Source organism: Cebidichthys violaceus, unplaced genomic scaffold (genome assembly GCF_023349555.1).
Source record: "Cebidichthys violaceus isolate CVI_PGR_0920_01 unplaced genomic scaffold, fCebVio1.0.p SCAF_1, whole genome shotgun sequence".
Lineage (NCBI taxonomy): Eukaryota > Metazoa > Chordata > Actinopteri > Perciformes > Stichaeidae > Cebidichthys > Cebidichthys violaceus.
The window spans coordinates 6804130-6824730 of NW_027176262.1; the positions used below are offsets into that span (position 1 = coordinate 6804130).

Sequence of the window (20601 nt, forward strand, 5' to 3'; positions counted from 1 at the left end):
CACACACACACAAACACGTATGCAGGTGGTAAAAATCCCCGCTGTGTCACATCAGAATTAAAATGTTGGTAAATAGCAGTTGTAAATCAAAGGGTAAATATAATTTCTGGGAAATATGTATAAAAAGCTTGAATGCTATGCCTCATGTCAATGTTATGAATAGCCTAAACATCTAAAGACTTTCCTGTTGACATGCAAAACAATGACACCAATCTGAAGCCTTCGTCACACATGCATACCATTTACGCACATCTGCAGCTTCGCTTTTGTTTTTGTTTAACCGCCATGTAGACCTTGTCATAACTTCAGAGGTTAAAAGGATAGACACTGTTTGCATAATTACTATTCATCATCGCTGGTAGAATTCATAAGTTACCAATTTCTAAATTGACCTTTTCATACAAAAATAAATGGAGTGGAATTTTTAAGTGTGTACCATGTGCACCCATGTGCTTTTCTCCGCTCATTTTCAGTCCTTCCCCCGGTGCTGGTTATTAGAGCTAGACTGATACCTTGGCTGGACTGAAGCACAATAAACAATCTCGTAGAGAACTGAGGCGATACACTAATAAGAGCTAAAGAGAGGAAAGAAGTGCAAACTCACCCTCCATTTATTACAAATTCTGAGTCTGAAATGTATTCTGTATGTAGCGCCCGCTCTGTCGGAATCATTCACCACTTAATAGACAGTCAATTATACTTTTAGTCATTGTCATTTTGTATCATCTCTGACAGGTGTAAAGTTGCAGTAACAATCATGCATGAAGAAGACTGTTTTCTGTTGTGAAATATTAAAGGGTACAATACAGTGGATCATTGTAACACGCTCACGGGTAAATTCACAAAGATCTGATTGCACCTTGAAACGCACAATTACACTTGCAACCGCTATCTGCCCAGTTTCAAGGTCCAATTTGCAAAAGATAGTGAGCTAATGATATTACACCGCAAACACGGCCATATTTATTTTCTTCTGAGTGCAATTTACCTTTTTTTTGTGACTGATTGCAATTATCGATGTGGCAAATTATAACTGTTGCCTTTGCACCAAGAACACAGTAGGCAGAACAATGGCAGAGAGAATAACAAAAAATATTTTTTCAATCCGCAAGCCACAGGTCCTGACCGACAAGATACAGAGGCAGTCCTCAAAGCTTCAGGCAGGGAATTTAAATGTGGATCTAATATACCTTTATCACTGGAAAGTCTGGGCGTGACACCCCTTATAAATGCGCTTGAGTTACCAACAACTCTTTGCAGACGCCATTCATTTCACTGTAACACGTAGCTATTAGTGCTGATCTTTGTGAATTAGAAAAGGGGACCAATTTTGTTTCAAGTGTATGAATATTACTTCATTTAAATACATTCAAATAACACAAAGATGAAATACAGCAACATTTTAGTGCTGAGTGCAAAAGTTCTTATTGATATAGGCCAAACTTGACACGATTAAAAGCAGTTGAATTTGATGCAGCTTACATTCAAAATACAGCATGAGTAACATTTAGGTGAAACGTCATTAAGGAGAGCGGAGAGAGGAAGCATAAGTTAGCATATTGAAAAGCGCTCTGTCTAATTTTGCAGGTTCAGTGGCTGCAAAAGCTGTGCAACCCTGTTGTGAATTCTCACCTCAGAATACAGACGCTCAAGTAAAATGGCAAACAGTCAATATAGTGCACTACGTAGTAAATAGGTAGTTATTTTTGACAAAGCTAGTGTCTATGTACACTTCTTAGCTAACAATTCCACAGTGCATTTCATGACTATATCACTGTTTGTATATGATGCAAAATGATGACGATTCATAATCATCTGAAATCTTAATTTGCTGCTCACTACAAAGTAAACGACTGATTGTTTATTGGAAGTAGTGAATGTGGAAGTTAAGGTCAGAGAAGACAGGAGAGGTTGGTAGCATGCAAACGGGCAATGGTGAATGAAATGAAGAACTGGTAGAAGCCATTACAGCAAATATATTGGTATAAATGTTGGGCAATATATAACAAAAAATGAGAAATGAGAAATGTGCTCAAACATTTAGTAAGGATTGGCTCATGGATACTTTGCTTTGATTTTTGTTTGCGTGTACTGTGCAGGCCACAGCCGGTATGCTCATATGGCTAGCTGGGGGTTTCAGGTTGTCCGTTTGTTGTTATGTGTATGGTAGACTGGTGAGCCAATCCACTATCTGCTCTAATGTAAGCTGATTATCTCTCACATACACTGCCTCTTTATTGAGCCAAAAACACACACACACACACTCACACTCACACAGTTGTGCTCTGGAACCTTGGGGCCAAGCGTGGGTCAGGAGGTCACAGTTCAGTCAGATAACGATGCACGACACAGTGATGTGAGAGGCCAGCATGGACTCCCTCTCCTGCTCTTTCGCTCTTCATTCGTTTATTCTTTTTTTTCCTTCTTCTTCTTTCATTTCTTTTATTCTTTCTTTGCCTTTCTTTAATGTTCCATCTCTGATCTGCCATCTCAGATGCTTTTTTATCATTTGCCTTATTTCTCTGCATATATCTCAATGCTCATTTGCTTTCAAATATGCAGTATTCCTTTTTTTAATGTATCCGTCTTATTATGATTATAAACCAACTTGCTCTTTATACTCTTTTGCGCTTCTCTTTTTTTTTTCTCTGTAGAGCCCTGAACACTCACACCAGCAATTTGCCATAACTTTGCGGCAAATGTACACCTTCACCCACACAGGTGGTAATGAACAGATTAAAGGAGTGAGGCAGAGAAAAGGAGAAAGATAGCATGCGAGTGGGAGTTAATGAGGATGTTCTGAATGGCTGGCTACACAGCAGGAGTGTGACTTTGTTATGTGAGATGCCTTTATGATTGACAGTCCCCCCCCCCCCCCCTTTCTGCTAGACTTAATAGAGCTTTTGTTAGGAGATTATGTAGTTTACCATAAAAGAACAATAGATTTTTTTAAATGAGGGACGTTAAGGTTTCTAGCCAGCAGGATACTTTTTTTTTGTGATGCTGTTTTTGGACTTGTACCAGTTCTTTAGAGAGCCTGATAATGACCTACACCCGCACATACAACTACAACAAACCCCCCCACACACACACACACACACACACACAGGTTGTCCTGCTTTCTTCTGAGTTAGCTGTTTGATCCTGTGTTAGTCTGACAGGACGAGAGGAGTGGTTGTGGTGTGTGTGTGTGTGTGTGTGTGTGTGTGTGTGTGTGTGTGTGTGTGTGTGTGTGTGTGTGTGTGTGTGTGTGTGTGTGTGTGTGTGTGTGTGTGTGTGTGGTGGGTGCAGTGGGAGAGCCTGACTGGTAGCTCGATAACAACACACTCTCCATACAAACCAAACCTGATTAAAATGTCACATGTCAGACAGAGTGTGTTCGTGACATGAGCGTTTCAGAGAGTGTTTGCATGTGGATGACAGGTGTATGACAGAAGAAAGTGAGGGGAGAAGGGTAGTAATGTGCAGAGTGCAATTAAACCTGATTTTAAAATGCCACCTGCTAGACAAGTTCAAACACAGATGAGCAGGAGATATGTTGATCTGCTGAAGAGAAAGAAAGGTGGAGGGAAGGAGAGAGTGATGAGAGAAATAGACATATTCACGTCATATTAGAGTTTGCCAGTTTTTGTAAATGCCGTTTACGTCAACCTCCCAGTCGTCATTTTGACTTTGATATGGCATTCAACTTGATGTCAAAGGTTGTCAGAGGCAAACAGACAAGATTGTCTCACGTTGTCCATCAATCAAAATAAGAACACTGAGATAGTAATGCGATGTGAATACTAACTAGTAAATGAACACTATTATTTGCCCTCACATGTGCAAAACTCAATATTACTATTCAACCGGAGTGTGAATTACTCAAATAGGAACACTGGCAATTATCCATATTTGGAGCAAATACTGAAGTAAACAATGGAAATAAGGAAATAAAAGTGATAAACACAACATTTGAAGGCAGCGGACAACAAGAGGGTTTTATGCCAACAAATGTTTTGCAGAGGATCTAAGAGCTGTTTCATATTGTACAAGCAGGTCAGTAATGTATCATGTGTTCTACTCGCTTTATCTTTTTCAGGATCCTGGCAGCAGCTTTTTTTTTGATTAAACCAGGAACTAGACCATAAAAGTAATCTAACTGCCTGATGATGAAGACATGTATTAGGGTTTTTTTCTAGGTCAGCTGTAGACAAGAGGTCTCTTTAGGTCAGAGTCTATGACTACTCCCAGATTCCTGTGCAAAGCACACCCACAGAACACTTAATTCTCTTGTCCACCTCCCGCCCATTTTATGAACAAATATGCTTTTATTTGAATCAATACAGGGCTGACTCTGCTGCTGTTCCACTGGCGATGTGTTGCTCTTGCCACACTATGATACACCTGCTATTTCAAGGTGTCAGACGCATTCGATCAGCATTTCATATCATATGCTGTTCACCTCATTTTCTAGTTGTTGCTACAGGCCGTGAACATTTATTAGGCTGCCACTCAAAACTGTTTTTGCCCTCTCAACCAATAAAACGTGATTACAGAGTTTAGTTACTCGTAATCGTTAAAAAGCTAAATCCAAATCAATTTTATTCAGACTTTGATGAGTGGATTCTATACTGGATTTGGCATACACTTGTCAAGGTTTAATCCCGACTTGTCATCACAGTTTGAGCCTTTCCAAATACACCCATTTGGTACTCTTTCTCTTTCTGTCTTTGTTTAGGTTAGGTGTTGGGTAATGTCAGCCCCTTGGTAGAAGACACTGATAAACAGGATAGAGAGTTCATCTAACTGGAGACAGGTTGAAACATATCATGCAACTTGTGCACATGCTTATCGCATTGAGAGACATGTCTGGGAATTTAACACACTCTGTTTGCTCTCCTTGGCGGTCTCAGTCTCGATCCAAACAGTTACTCTGGGTGTGAGTCTGTTTGCGTCTGTACCTGACTGTGTGTGTGTGTGTGTGTGTGTGTGTGTGTGTGTGTGTGTGTGTGTGCGCGCGCGCGCAATGCATATTCATTTGTGTGAGTGTGCATGCACGGATAGAATAGTCACTCTTGTGCACAGTAAAAAATTGTACTTGGCAGTTATGAAGTATAAATCATAGAAATGTGTGGGAGCACACACACACACACACCTGACCTGGGGCTGGATTGTAACAGCGATAAGAAGACTCGCAGGTGTGAGAGTGGGAGTGAAGTAGACACAAATGGATGACAAATAGAAAGGCATCCATTTGTAACAAGGAAGTGCTTTATGGCAAATTAACTTTGTACCGATGTGGTTTTATTTTAATATCTGGTTTCCATGAGCAACCGCAGAAACAATACACAAATCACCATACTCTCCCTCTCTCTCTTTGTGTGTGTGTGTGTGTGTGTGTGTGTGTGTGTGTGTGTGTGTGTGTGTGTGTGTGTGTTAGGTAATATGTAAAGTCTACCAAAGTCAAACAGCCGTCAAAGCCAGCATGTGAGGTATTAGCACAGATCCAACTTCAAGTTCACATTACCACATCAAACGTGCCCCCATTTCAGTTGCACTGGAGGAGAACTCTCCCTGGCAGAGGATGACCTCCATTCATTCAGTGTTACTGTAGAGCTCATGACAACAAGATAAACAAAAACAACTTTATTAATGAGTGTGTGTCAAGAACACACACACACACACACACACACACACACAGACAGACACATAATATGACAAAGTTTATTTGGTAATCAACATGTCGGAGCAGTAGCATAGCAACCCATCCACACAAATGACACACAGAGACGTTTTTTCTGAATTTGAATTACAATTGACAAGCTGGAGCACAGATGCACTCTCATATCCTTCGAGTTTATTCAGTTAACCATAATATGATATCATTGTTACTGCTCATACTTTATGTATGCCGGTATGCTGTTTTGATGATCACTATCATTGTTATGGCATCCCTGACATGGTTACCAGATAACTCGAAAACAAAATATATACACACAGGTGTCACACTACACACGCACAGAACACTTGCTCTAAAGGTTATTAATGAGGCTTTGACTGATCAAACTTCTTAAAGTTTTCATTAAAACATTTTCAGCTTTTTCATTTTTAGAAACATTTGGAGCTAGTGTGTGTTAATGTGTGTGTGTGTGTGTGTGTGTGTGTGTGTGTGTGTGTGTGTGTGTGTGTGTGTCAGTGCATCACGTTCTATTTGTGCTCCTTTATGGTCACAGTAAAATGGCTTTTAGCTTTGCCATCTCTGCCATTTTGTTGATCAAAACAGTCTTTTAACTCACACACATGCGCACACACACACACACACACACACAGTGGGCGAACAGATGACACTTTGATACGGGTAATTATGGGTAATCTTTTATGTCACTTCTAATGATGACAGGAAATGCCAGCACATATACACACTCATATGAATTTGCGAGCACAAATACACTGACATGCTCTCATACGTTATCACTTACGTAATAGAAATAGTAATAGATCTATATCAACCAATGCCAAAGGGCCGGGAACAGTGCATGTTCTACATAAACTTGTGTTACAGCTCCAATGTGTGATCACTGTTGAGAGATGGTCTCTTGTGGCTGAACAAGGAATTGCACCAAATTTGTTTTGGCTGTTTTTAAAGGCACCACTGATGATTCCCAATGTGGTTGTGCTTCTCAAAAAATGATAACAGATGAAGCAGCAAAATGTTGTTGTACAAATTAATACTCATACAGAAAAGTAGTGAAACAATTTAAGCAAAAGAATGTCATATATAATTAAAGCCAGTAAAGCAAAAAGGGGCCTTAAAGCTATTCTTTTTTTAGATGTTTGGCTTTTTGACTTGTAAAAGGAGAAGGATGTCCTACAGTTAATTGAAAAATTACAATCGACCTTCAGTTTTAGCATGGTACCAAAACCAGGATAAACAAGCATAATGTGGAAAAACAAGCATAATGTAACAGAACATTTTGTACACAACCGTGGCCTGAAAATAAGCCTTTTAGCTTTGTAACATTGACCTTCAGTCCAAATCTCTGAAAATACGAAGGAGCACAAAACTGGTAAACCCTTTGACACATGCACACCCCAGAAGAGAAAACATTTGACTCGGTAGGTCAGGATAACACTGTGGCTGGCAGATCAGTGTTGTTGTTGTGAGAGCATGACTTTGCGCGCACGCGCGTGTGTGTGTGCGTGTGTGTGTGTGTGTGTGTGTGTGTGTGTGTGTGTGTGTGTGTGTGTGTGTGTGCGCGTATGACATGTCCTGATGAGGCAGTTGATTTGGGCTGCTGGTAGGGGGTACTCTAATCCGGCACGCACTCACTGGCACTACGCTACCTAGTTATTCCACTGACAGCCACTGCCCTGGGAACAGGAGCTCAAGCTCACGCACACAAACCACACACAGATTCAGATACAAAATGCACACGAAATTCACACACACATTCACACAAACACACCCCTCTCGAGGCAATGTTCTTTCTGATCTCGCTTTGGGACTGGTGGGGACAGATGGATGAACAGTGGGAGTCTGGGCTGCCATGTCTGAAAAAGCAAAGGCATGCACGCACAAATACACATATCTTACACACACATACACACGCATACACACACACATACACACGCATACACACACACATGCACAGGATCGCCCTGACTTGGTCAGAAAGTGGCATACATATAAACAGACAGGCTAAAATGCTCATGGAAAAGTCTAACTTTGTCTATCTCAATCACACACACACACACACACACACACACACACACACACACACACACACGCGCACACAAAATGCTCAGCCCATTCTCACCCCACACTGCTCTCGACCGTCCCTCCGTACATGCAGTTCTTACAGACAGTTTATCACACAGATGGAGAGAAAACATGTTTTTTTTTTGCCTTTATTGAAGGTTGGACAAAAGGATTGTCTATTGCAAATAAAAAGCTTGTTAAGTGCAGGCCTAAATAGCAGCATAGATATATTACACCAATGAGCACTGAAACACAGAGAAAGAAAAGGACATACTATTAAAAAAAACTTGTATTACAAGTGTCACATACACACAGGTACATACATGAAACCTGACCTCAGTATCAGTATCACAAATCAGTATACAACTAAAACAGCTTGAGGAAAGACTGCTGCTCTGTGCATCGATGATCATTCTTAACTGTTGGGAACAATACAATACACCCACTTCACAACAGCCACTCCCAATACGATGGTAATGAATAGTGCAATAAGCACGTTATTGGCAGAGAGGAGCCACGAGGCTGATTGTACCTTACCGCTTAGAAAACTAGTACTAGACAATATACTGAGAAAGTTTAACCTCGTAACAATAGCAAAAAGATGTTTCTTCCCATCGTTATACAAACAATGGCGCCGTCGGTCTATATAGAAGAGAATCTTATGTTACCGGATATTTTCCTCGCACAGGGCCTCCGAATAACTTTGCCTCACATTTGTTTCTAAAGTCTTGCCAATAAGCAGAACCCCCCCGGCAGGATCACTGCATCTCATTCAAATTATACACTTCTTGATTAAACTTTGACGGTCATGATTGTTACCTGTCTGGTTTTAGTCTCCATTTGTCTAGCCTGCTTCTTGTAATGGTTACTGCTCATCGTGTTTATTCCTCTCTCTGTCTGGCTGTCAGTGCTTATTTGTGGTGTTTTAGGAAAGGACAGGACGTGTTGTCTCTGTTTGCTAAGTGTCCAGGTCACACAACCTCACTGTTTATGTCTCTGGTTTGATTGCTGGAATTTGTCTGTCAGATTTGATGGCTTCTGTCTGGAATCAATCAGGCTGAAAGGCAATGCAGAGTACGGGTCCGTCGCAATACCCCTACTTGCGGTATTTGCGAGTGGTCAGGAGCATAAACTTTAACTTCTCTGTGTCCTTAGATTATTGTTGGCCGTATCTCATGGACACGTTGCGGCCAACGACTGGGCTGGGGTGGTACAGGAGGCCTTATTGAATCGGGGATACTAGCGTGGGTTAAATGTGCTGCGTGTTGCAAATGTTTAGGTGTGGGCTACTTTTGCGACTCATGAATGTGCACTTCAGTGCTTAACACTGCGACTGTTAAGCACTGAGTCCCTAACTCTATTCAGATTTTATTTAAGTACCTCCCCACTACTCTCAAAATCTGTAGCACTTTGAGAGTAATCCACTTTCTTCTTCTTTATCTAATTTGCACTTCATTCCTATTAATTCTTTGCCTTTATGCATTGCTTACTCTACTCATTCAAATCATAATTTATTATGTATTGAATTATCTGAAACTAGATAACATAAGCGGGGAGGGCCTCTCTCTTTATATCAATTACCTCTGAGGAACATTTCAATTTTTCATCTCATTCCATTTCATCACGATCATCCTCTGCTTTCTATCATTAAAGTTGCATCATCTATAAGCTCATTTAACCCCATGGGAGTGCAGTTCCATTACATTAGGCTTAGGTTATCCAATGAGTGAATATTGCTCACGGCTCTTGGCTCTTCATCCTCATTCTTCTACTGTCTTCTTCTTCCTCGACAGGCTGGCAAAAGAGGCTTGCACGAAGGAGGAGGCAGAGCAGTTACTCGAAGAAGAGAGGAGGCAAGGTGAAATTCTCAGGTAAGGAAACAACCAGAGTGAAAAGAGACAAAGAAAGATGCAGTGAGGATGGTGAGAATGGTGTCGAGATAGTGTTTGCTAAAGCCGAAGTAGGATGGAAATGAATCACAAAAACAAAAGATGAAAAAAACAAAACAAAGTATTGGTCTGCATCACCCTGATTGGCTGTCAGCTCCATGACCAGATGCATGGCAGGAAGGCCAGGGCAGATGGGAAACAACTGTGTGAGATGATAGAGAGGAAAACAATAAAAGAGGGAGTGGAAAAACAGAGGAGAGAAAGTTAATTCAGCTGACCCTCTGGTTATTTCCTGGAAATAATGAGAGAGATTGAAAAAAGACGTGACAGGAGTGGAGGTGAAGAGAGTGGGAGGGAAGGAGAAGATGAGCCGTCAGGGAAAAAAAAGTTTTTTCAATCAGGCCACTGACATTGAAAGCTGCTAAATGAGTAAACCATCGGGTGAGGAAACGCGTGCAATCTCTTTCCTTTTTTTCACTATCTTAGACTTATCACCGTTGACAGATCTGGCTCATATCTGTTCCTCCATTTGGTGCTGTCAGCCTTATGATTTATGTCATCTGACATTATAAAACGGGCTCTCGTGACAAGCTGTGCCAGTGCTCTCTTCCACTCTGCACGCACACACACACACACACACACACACACACACACACACACACACACACACACACACACACACACACACACACATTCAGGCACCAGGGAGGAGCTCGAAGTCTTCCCTCTCATCCCGTCTCGTCTTGGACTCCGTTCATTTTTGATCACCTTAAGCCACAAACTCTGAATGAGAAAAACAACAACCACTCAACCCCGCTGAGCTCTCAAAAACCATCACGTCACTTTGCACGCAAGACCCAGCCATGTTCATAGCGTTTGTCTATGGCTGTGTCTACAGGCTTGTGTGTGTTTCTGCAGGTGTGTGTGTGTGTAACTGTGCCCCCAAGGTAGCCATGTGCCTCACATGTGTATGTGTGCACCCACCTGTGTGTGTGTGTGTGTGTGTGTGTGTGTGTGTAAGAAAATAGAAAACTGTTCAGTGTGCTCTCGCCCACATGTTCCTTTAAAAGTGTTCTTGGAATAACAGAATGTTCTATTCCAGCACTCTAGTTTTCTACATCCACGCTTTGCATGGGTTTGTGACTTGATTGAACATGTGTGTGTGTATATGCACGTATGTGTGTGTGTGTGTGTGTGTGTGTGTGTGTGTGTGTGTGTGTGTGTGTGTGTGTGTGAGAGCTGAGCTAGTGATCTTTCTTGTTGCTCAAAGTGCTTTTCGTCTGAGCATATATCCTTGAGAGTCAGGAGAGGGAGGAGAGAGAGAGTGCTGTAAAACATGGCTGTGCCCTTTTTTAAGGACATGGTGGTTACATCAGTCCTCCGTTTCCCTCTCGCCGTCTCTTTAAGTCACCTATTTCGTTTATTTTACTGTATGTCCTGCTTTCTTTTTCTGTATATTAATTATAGATTTTTCTTTCTTCTCGTCATTCATTCTCTGCATCTCTGGACATCTATAAATTACAAAATAACTAAAAATAATTCAAGCGATGTTTAGTCTGCGAGTCATTTGAGAGTGTTCAGATGCAAATTTGAAATAGCAGAATTTGATTTTTTTTTTTTTGTGACAATAACAAGGGGAATTTTGTAACTACATTTTCAAAATCATTTAATAATAATAATTTAGCTGCTTAATCTCACTTTAAAATGTAAAATTTTTTGCCATACAGTTTATGGTTGAGAGGCAAACATTTGGAGTGGGAGACATGACACTAAACATAGGATGAGGACTGCACGCTCAAAACGGATTCCACTGTTTGGAATCTGGCCCCCTACCTCCTTAAATGTTAACCCGTAGACTTGAATAGGGCTTGAATTGGTTCTCTACTCAATTCTTGTTTTGTCTATATTCTTCCATATATCTGCCTCACACATTTAAATGTCACAGAAGGCTTTACATTTTTACTTACAGTATACTGTGAAGACAGTATTTGCATTAACAGCGAAGCTCTTTGCCAGGAAGGATTTTTAAAACCTCACGATATATCTCGGGAGTGTTGCCACAGAACGTTCAGCGTGCTCTTTTTCAGAAATGCTCTGCTTCAGAAGCCCACAAGTTACACATATTCGCACCAGGGAGCAGTAACCACAGCCTCCTGCTCTTACGCACTAATAAACTCAACTGGAGCATGTGGGGATTTAAGTGTCAAAGTATTTTGTTAAGGACGGAGAGAGATTGGCTCGAAGAATTTCCCCATCAGTTTGAGATTCCAACTACAGCCTTTCTGAACCACACCTAATGGCTAATGTTGTCTTATTCACACACTTGTCATTTTAACAGCACTTGCAAACAGCTACTTAGGTAGCTATTAGCTGTACTGTCCAAATATTTATGTGACAACTCCCATAAAATCTTCAGACATTTTTTGGCATCTGTGACATAGCAATGAAGTACTGTCAATGTATCGAGACCGAATGGTTAAATGCTCTGTGTTTGTGTGTGTCAGAGGAGTGTGTGTGCGGCAGCAGCAGGCCCTCCGAGCGACTCTCTCCGTGCTCCGGTCCTCTGGCAGTGAGCTCACAGATGTACGGGGTTTCCTCAGCCAGCTGATAGGGGTCTGGCAGGCCTTCAGATCGCAGATACTGCAGCACAGCGCAAAGGTGTTCTCAGGTAAAGACATATACACATTGACGCACTTACACACACCAACTAAAGCGTCACATTTGAAGACAGTATGAACGGATAGAGTGAGAAACAGTGATTTAGATGATGAATGAGGGTAGGACAGCAAGACAGAGAGTGTATATTAATTCAGAGCTGGAGCGGACATAAAAGAGAAATAATGGAAAAAAGAAGGAAAGAGGGTTGAGCAAATAATCTCTCATCAGGAGTTAATATTAGTTTAACTGTGGTGGAATCTTTCAGTTCTGAGGGCAGCACCCACAGTGGATGACTGTGATGTGTTTGTGTGCAGATGTGTGTTTACAGTCACTACTCAAACTTAAAGATAATTTAGGAGGGAAGGAATGTGTGCGTGTTTATGGGTATGTGTGTGTAAATGCTGTAATCTGAGGAAACTCTTACCATACATTTTAAAGAGAAAAGCAGGAGGAACAGAACTGTGCATTTGAGTGTGTGTGTGTGTGTGTGTGTGTGTGTGTGTGTGTGTGTGTGTGTGTGTGTGTGTGTGTGTGTGTTTGTGTTTATCGTTGACAGTAAATACCCGAAGGAGAGCTAACCTCCGGCTCACCTCATGGGTGGGTCTTTTTCTCTTTTCTGCATGTTCCCAACAGCTGCCAAGGATGTGTGTGTGTGTGTGTGTGTGTGTGTGTGTGTGTGTGTGTGTGTGTTTCAGAGGGCTAGAGGGAGGGAACAAGGGAGAATTTGATAGAGGAAGAGGAAGATAAAGGAAAACAGTCTGCTGTTGGTATTGATGCCGTGTGAGTATGTGTTTGTTCAGTGACGTGAGCATGAAAGGCAGCTGCTGCACGAACCAACACATGCAATAAAATACACACCCAGGAATGCGCACACAAACACACACACACATACGCATGCATGTAAGCAAACATGCACACAATACAAATAATCACAGAAACTTATATTTTCTCCCAAACTAATCATCACATTCAGACACGCACACTCAGAAACTTAAATTAGGGGTCTTATCAAACTTTATCTTGTTGTATGCTGTGCGGTGTTCTACATTTAGTTGTCTTGTACAGTGTGTCTTGTCTCCTAAAATAACTATTTGTTGCACAGGCAAACAAAATACAGATGATGATGTGAATGATGTAAAAATCTACCGTTTTATTGCCTAGATAAAAGAAAAGGATAGTTTTGTAGAAACTAGACTAGATGCTCGCCAGTCATACATTTTCATAGAACAAGTATATTTTTTGCCTAAAAAATTCTCGGAAATGAATTGAGTGATGAAATAGCATACAGAAATTGTAAACAACTAACCGTTGTTTGTTTGTTTGTTTGTCTCTCTGCTGCTTTGGTGCTCGGCCCTCGGGTATCTTTGGACTGGGTAACCTGCTTTCGGACTATGGGAACAAACATGTGAGCCGCTGTGGTCCTCCTATGCCTGTCTAGTTTGTAGCGCCGGTGAGATTCATAGCTAAGCCAACATTAGCATTTAGCAGACAACTGGGTAGCCTGTAAGGGTATAGCCAATCAGAGACAGAGTAGGAGCGGGTCCTCCAGCGAGGCATTTAATCTGTAATCAGAGGCTTCTACACCGCCCCTGACTTTTTATGGATGAAGTTGATAGATTTATTTAAATTTCGCTGCAGCGATCCAAGTTATCCAAATTCCACGTTGGATAAATGAAAGTATATATAAATAAATACAATTATAAATATCTGAATTGATGTCTGAATAAATTAATTAAGCAATCAATAAATGAAATGCTCTGACAAAAAAAAAGAAAACAAATCAGGTATTTGTCCCAGGACTGTAATAATTGTTATGATCATTTTTGGGGACTGGAGGGAGGCCTTAAGCTTGCTAAATTTAGGGACTTTTGGAGATAGTACTGTTGAGTTGACAGCACTGGGCTGGATTTGTCAGTTGGATAATTTTCTAAATCTAGCGTACTGAAGATACTCAAAATGAACAAAGTTGCCTTTAATAGTTTTAATAATGAGTCATATGTCCTTGGAAATGAGCCTGAGCTTGGCCAGAATTTGAAAGAAGCTTTTAGTCTTGTTGGACAGATTGGCAGACCTCTACAAAGCACACACCTTAGTCAGTCACCTGTATAAGACTCCAGACTGATATGGGCGTTAGCTCACAGTTAAACTGTGCTACCTGTCTGTCAGCGTTCTGTGGTTAGCGTCAAACAGCAGAAGAAAAAACAAGGAAAGGGGGAAAGACGGTGAGAAACATAGGGAGGTTACCTAATGTGAACAGACGAATGTGGTTTATGGTTAGGTGGAGAAGAAGAGGGTGGAAACGAGAGAACAACCTCAAGCGATGTGGAATTTTACAGAGAGCAAGACAAAGACGAGCACTGAGGGCAGAGGGAGATGAAAACATAATTCATCCGTGATCATTTTGTGCAGATGTCAGCAGCTGACTTTACTAACAACTTGATTTGAAGGTGACGGACAGAAAATTTTGAAAGTGAGGGAGTTTTCATTCAACACGCTGGAAAAGAGGATAGAAGGTTGACAGGGAAATCAAGGTTAAAAGGCAATGACTAAGTGTGACTAAGGTTGTATGAATCTGTCTGTGTGTGTGTGTGTGTGTGTGTGTGTGTGTATATGACCGATCTCTGAACCGCAGCCATCTGCCAACACCCTGGGCTATCCTTAGACTATATGGTGTCTATTTCCTAGGAAACTTTGTGTGTGTGCGTGCGTGTGTGTGTGTGTGCATCCGTGTGTGTGTGTGTGTGTGTGTGTGTGCGCGTGTGTGTGTGTGTGTGTGTGTGTGTGTTGATATTGACAGCAGCAATGTAAAAACATCAAATATGTTCTCAGCAAAGAGTTTTCCTTTCCATCTCCTCCCTGTCCAGCACTGTCTCCACATCTGTCTGTCACCGTCTGTGTTTTACTGTCCGTCTGTTTCTGTTAGCCATGTAGTACGACTATACTATGTCATGCCATATATACTGTAGTCAAGAGAGCTATTACGTGAATGTTCGATTAATAAATCTATCTGTTGCAACATGTATAAATCATTGGAAGATTTATGCACTGCATTAGAAAAAAACTCATTCCTTGACATACAAGCATCAGCTGGAGTACAGCTTGTGGTTTAGAAGCTGGTATTGCTTTTATTACGCATAATAAACTATGCAGAATCCCAACAATGTTTGCGGTACCCAACCACTTAAGAATGTGATACTATAGTTATGTAGACCTCCAATGTGTAGCTGTTTGTGTGTTAATAGGTAACTATAAAGGTAGTTGTGACACTGTAGTGTCACATAGTCCTTTAGATTACACTTATTTATACTTTACGCCTTATAGATGGCCTCATACACTGTAAATACCAGCATATATAGAGGTGCTGGGTGTGTCTGTGTGCTTTTGTTGGTTGGAGAGAGAATATGTGACCAATTATTGTGAATTGCGTTATTGAAATGTAATTATTTAATGTTGAAATTTGTAAATTTATAGTCTATGTTATTGCAGAACACAGTATTTGTGGGTGAAAACATGCATCAGTTGTGTGGTACTGTGTTTCTCCCCTACTTTAAATCTATTTACAGTAACATCGTTACCCATGAAAAACTGGCCAAAGATTTTGGCCAAGAGAATCTTTTTTTCTAATTTTGCGAAGCTGTGCAGATTTAAAAAAACAACCCTGATAAGTCTTTACAAAAACTGCCTGTTCTGCTCACATTTTATGTCACACTGAGATAATTTCACTTCCAGTATCACCTACATCAAGTTTTCTTGTAGATTGTTCATACAGTGACCTTTTCTTCCTATAGTTGTGTTAAGGATAAAAAGCACTGAAAGCAATAAATGGCGCCTGTCAATTGAGGCAGATTGATGCTACTGTGGCGCACTGCAGGCATCCGATTTGAAATGCCAACACCACAGAGCCAGCAGTGTTTTCGGAAAAGGTTGCTATGTAGGTAACATTTTTGTATATTACAGAAACCCGTTAACACCATATCTATAGCCCATAGTCACTAAAGTAAATATTGGAACTATTTTCACAAGCCACATGTCTTACAAACATTCTGACTCTAAAATGGGAAGAATCAGGGGAATATTTATGTTTTTGGAAACATATCTGTGTAAATTATGTTGTTTGTGTTGCTGATTTGCCACAAATATCTGAAGCTTCTCTTAACTCCAAACCTCTGGTCTTAATGGTGTTTAAGTTACTCAGAAAAGATTTTTATGAGGACTGGTCAATATGTCAAAGAGGAGGAAAGTACTAGTGTCTAGTGTACTACTAGTTTTTTTTAATTATTAGTACAAGTGTTTGTACTACTAGTACCGTAGATACAAATGTATTTTAATTGCAGCACTGCAACAACCTGCCCACTAACAATACTGTAAAACAGTTACAGTACCTTGATGGCCAGGTGCCAGTAAGTTGCTGTGATATTTACAACCACATCTTGTTACTGTGTGTGTGTCTGTGTGTGAGCACTGTGACACACAATAGAAGCACTGCAGACAAAGTCAGTCAGGCCTGTTTGCTTTCATTGCAAAGTCTTTCTTCTCCATCACGTATTTATACAACCATTTCTGTTTGGATGTGTCCCTTACTGTTTGTGTTTTTGTGCTGCTTGTGTGTCTTTCTGCAAGTGGCTCTCTCCCCATCAATTATTGTGTGTTCTGTATTATTATTGTGAGTCTGTGTAAGTTTCTAAGTGTTTGTGTGCGTGTGTTGCTTTACCCTGGCGAACCTTGTCATGTCACAGTGACCAGAAAGCAATTATCGGTGTATTGCCGCTTTGAGGAGGACCTCCTACACTTCCCTCTTCCTGCAGAGAGACGGAGAGAGAGAGCAAGAGGGAGCGAGGGCAAGACAGAAGTAATAAAAACAAAGCCACATAAAGAGAGGAAGAAATAGATGGAGAGAGACTGAGAGGAGAGAGACAGTGAAGAGATGGATGAAGGAGAAAAAAACAGTGAGAGAGAGAGAGAGAATGTTAGGAAAACAAAGACATGCAGGAGGAAAATGTCAGGCTGACATTGCTGGATCAGTTTGAGAGCTGTCCAGAGTCACAGCCACTGTGCCCTGCGCTACGCTCAAATGGACCCTCACAGGCAATTCTCTCAATATAGATTGGACACACACACACATACAAACTCACAAATACAAACACATAACGCTTCTTTGACACACTCCACTACCCACACTACTAGCCTATCGGCCAAACAAACAGCTAGTCAGACACCCACACAGAGCCTTTGTCTGTTGGCTTTTTTCTTGGCTGCTTTTTTTGCTTTATAAAACAGCAAGGACTCAACCTGCAGCACGTGCAGGACCACCATGACCTGAGGAGCGCTTGCACCTCTTGGTTACAAGGCAGCATGGACATGTGTCTTTAAAGCAGCACAGTTCCATTGTCACACCTTTAGGGGCTTCCCCCCCACACACACACAGAATTGTGTCATGACCTTCAGACGTTCCTCAAAGTCACGTTTGCCGGAATAAAAAAATTGCGTTTTTTTGATGCATGTTTGTAATCGCGAGAGGTTACATTTATTTATTTATTTTTTATTTCCCAATACCAAAATTGAAAACCAAATACCTACCCAAAATAGAATAAGCAAATAGTCAAATATGTCTGCACAGGCGGAGTGATCCATTCAAACTACAGAAGAAGAAGCACCTTTCTCTCCACAGAACTATAGTGCAGCCGTGCATCGTTGGTTATCAGACACTGAGCGTGCCGACTGTGATTGTGAGCCTTTCTCATTTTATGTGTCTCACTTCTACTTGAAGATAGAAGCCAGTATGCAAATATTTCTACTGAAGACAGTTATGTGCACAACATAAGTGATGTTTTTCAGAAAACAGTGACGTGTCTCGAGTAAATCGCCACTCAGACTTGGAGCTTAAGTGCTTTTCTCTTGCGTGATATCCACTGCTGCCTTGAGCTGCTGGCCGGACATCAGGCCTAAATATTGCAGTTAAGCTTTTCTTCCAGGTCTATTCTTTTTTTAATAAATGCATCCACCAGCTTGGAAGATGTTATGTAAATTTGAATTTGCAGAGCAAAATGACACTCCCTACCCTAACAGGATCACATCAGGTTCAGATTCAAGAACATAGAAATTAGCCCTCTACAGCCTACAACATGCTCACTCACATCAGGTGTCTTCTTATTCAAAATGTTTCCAAGAATTCATGCTCTGCTAGAGTACCACTATGTTTATTCAATGTTTATTTGCATCTAGCTTACTAATTATTTTAATTTGTATTTATTTAGTATTGTATGTCATTGCTGTATACACACCGTATCATAACTGACACGGTGAATATGGACAGTGAAGGGAGGAAACAGTAGCAATGCAGCAGCTACTTTATGTCAGACACACAACAACAAAGACTGCCAGACTTTGGTGTACAGTTTCATGGTTTCCCTTGAACACAAACTCCCTCGTACTCCCTTCTTCTCAACACTGTCCCCTCCTTCTGCTCCCCCCATCTTTCTCATTTTCAACTGCTTCTTTGTGTCTCAATTTACCACCTTGGTTTTCTTTTCAATACTGCATTTCTCACTCTTCCTCCTCACCTCTTGTTTGAGGCACTCTCATGTTTCTGTCTGGAACTTCTGTCTTTCTTTTGTCCCCCCCCCCCTCCAGCTCTTGTTTTGTTTCTCCTTCCAATCTTGTCACTCTCGTAGATAGATTAATTTGGTGTGGTAACAATGTGATAGAAATCTCTACTGTACCTGTCTTTCTCTTTCTGTAAAGCATACAGTGTAACAGCCTCTGGTGACACGCTTTGAGACGGCGTTCTATGCAGACAAGCTTTTTAATCCGTGTGTGTGTGTGTGTGTGTGTGTGTGTGTGTGTGTGTGTGTGTGTGTGTGTGTGTGTGTGTGTGTGTGTGTCTGTGTGTGTCTGTGTGTGTTTGTTTGTACAGTGCTCAGAGAGGAGCTGAAGCATTCCAGTGCGGAGTTACAGAAAATGAGAGAAGAGAAAGAGTGCCTAACTCAGCAGCTGATGTAAGTGTCAACACGTACAGTATGTGGTAAAAGCATGCACATGCACAGATGGGGACGCAGGTGGATTTTGGTATGTGGAATGTGACGGGTGAAAAGAGGGTCACCGCAGGGCTTGGCGCTGTATAACTTTCCTCTACCAATCAAAACCTTCTGAACAGCCCCACTTGCACCGCCCAAACCAGGAAATGCTCACGTTCCACATACCGGGCCTGCTAAGCTGCAACAACAGAGGATTTGACTTGTATACACTCACACAAAGGTCTAGTCAGGGGTTTAGGACTTCAGAAAAAAATATGCCCCTGTGGCTTTTGAAAATATGCTGATGACGAAGCTCTATCAGTTTGAACATTTTGCTGCTCTTTTGACATTTGTTGTTTTTCACTTTTTACCTGGACCTGCAGACATGCACACGCACACACACACACACACACACACACACACACACACACTCAGACACACACACAAAATGTGTTTGGTTTATGACTAAATACCAGCAAAACGAATGACATTCCCATCGTCTCAGCTGTACTTTGTTTGTTACTAACAGATTATCAAATAAGACAAGAACATGGTAAACTTTATACCTGCTAAACATCTGCCTGTTAGCATTTTCACTGTGGCCAATGTACTTCTTAACCACAGAAGTACTTACTCCATGGACACTGTATGCAGTGTTTTCCTTGTAGCATCTACTGTTATCACAAGCACCATAAAACGGTCACACAAGTTTTGTCGTCCATTAAAAAACGTTTTCACTCTACAAGAATTCTAAATAGATAAATTATTCCATATTTGGTCATCTCCTGACTCTAGTTTGCACAGAATAGTGACGACTTCTACAAGTGTTTGCACACGTCCCACATTCTGAGTTCTAGTGTTATTTTTAAGCAGCAGAGGATGCTTTTTGATCTTGTGTTAGTGACTTTCATAGTATTTGACAAATGATCCACTTTGAAAGCGCACACATAAACACACACATATGGGCAAACGCCCACAAACATCCCCCTTTACACACAGGGAGTAAATGTTAAATGTTGCTGCTATCTGAATATCAGCACATTAAAGGACTACTTGACCTGACATACTGCAGATGAAGCACTCATTTGCTCTCTAATGTTTCCTCCTCCTTCTATAACCTCATCGGTCTCGCTCTCTCCCAAATGTTTTTTGTCAAGAATCTATGTTTTTGACCTTTATAAATGTCAATTTAAAGTGCTCAGTTATGGGAAAAACTATCTCATGCCACACAAATTGTCCATGCCACTTTGTGCATGTATCAAACACAAATATGACTTTGTGTGCGCGTGTGTATGCTTGT

The 20601-nt window shown here is 41.1% G+C and overlaps 1 protein-coding gene across 1 annotated transcript in view; it reads left to right on the forward strand.

The window, feature by feature from the left end:
* Window positions 1-20601, forward strand: part of lekr1 (Leucine-, glutamate- and lysine-rich protein 1) — a 72788-nt gene that overhangs the window by 26640 nt on the left and 25547 nt on the right. Inside the window, exons 4-6 of the mRNA XM_068714979.1 lie at window positions 9535-9612; window positions 12135-12298; window positions 19202-19283. Coding sequence (XP_068571080.1) covers window positions 9535-9612; window positions 12135-12298; window positions 19202-19283 — 324 coding nt within the window. The remainder of the gene's footprint in view (window positions 1-9534; window positions 9613-12134; window positions 12299-19201; window positions 19284-20601) is intronic.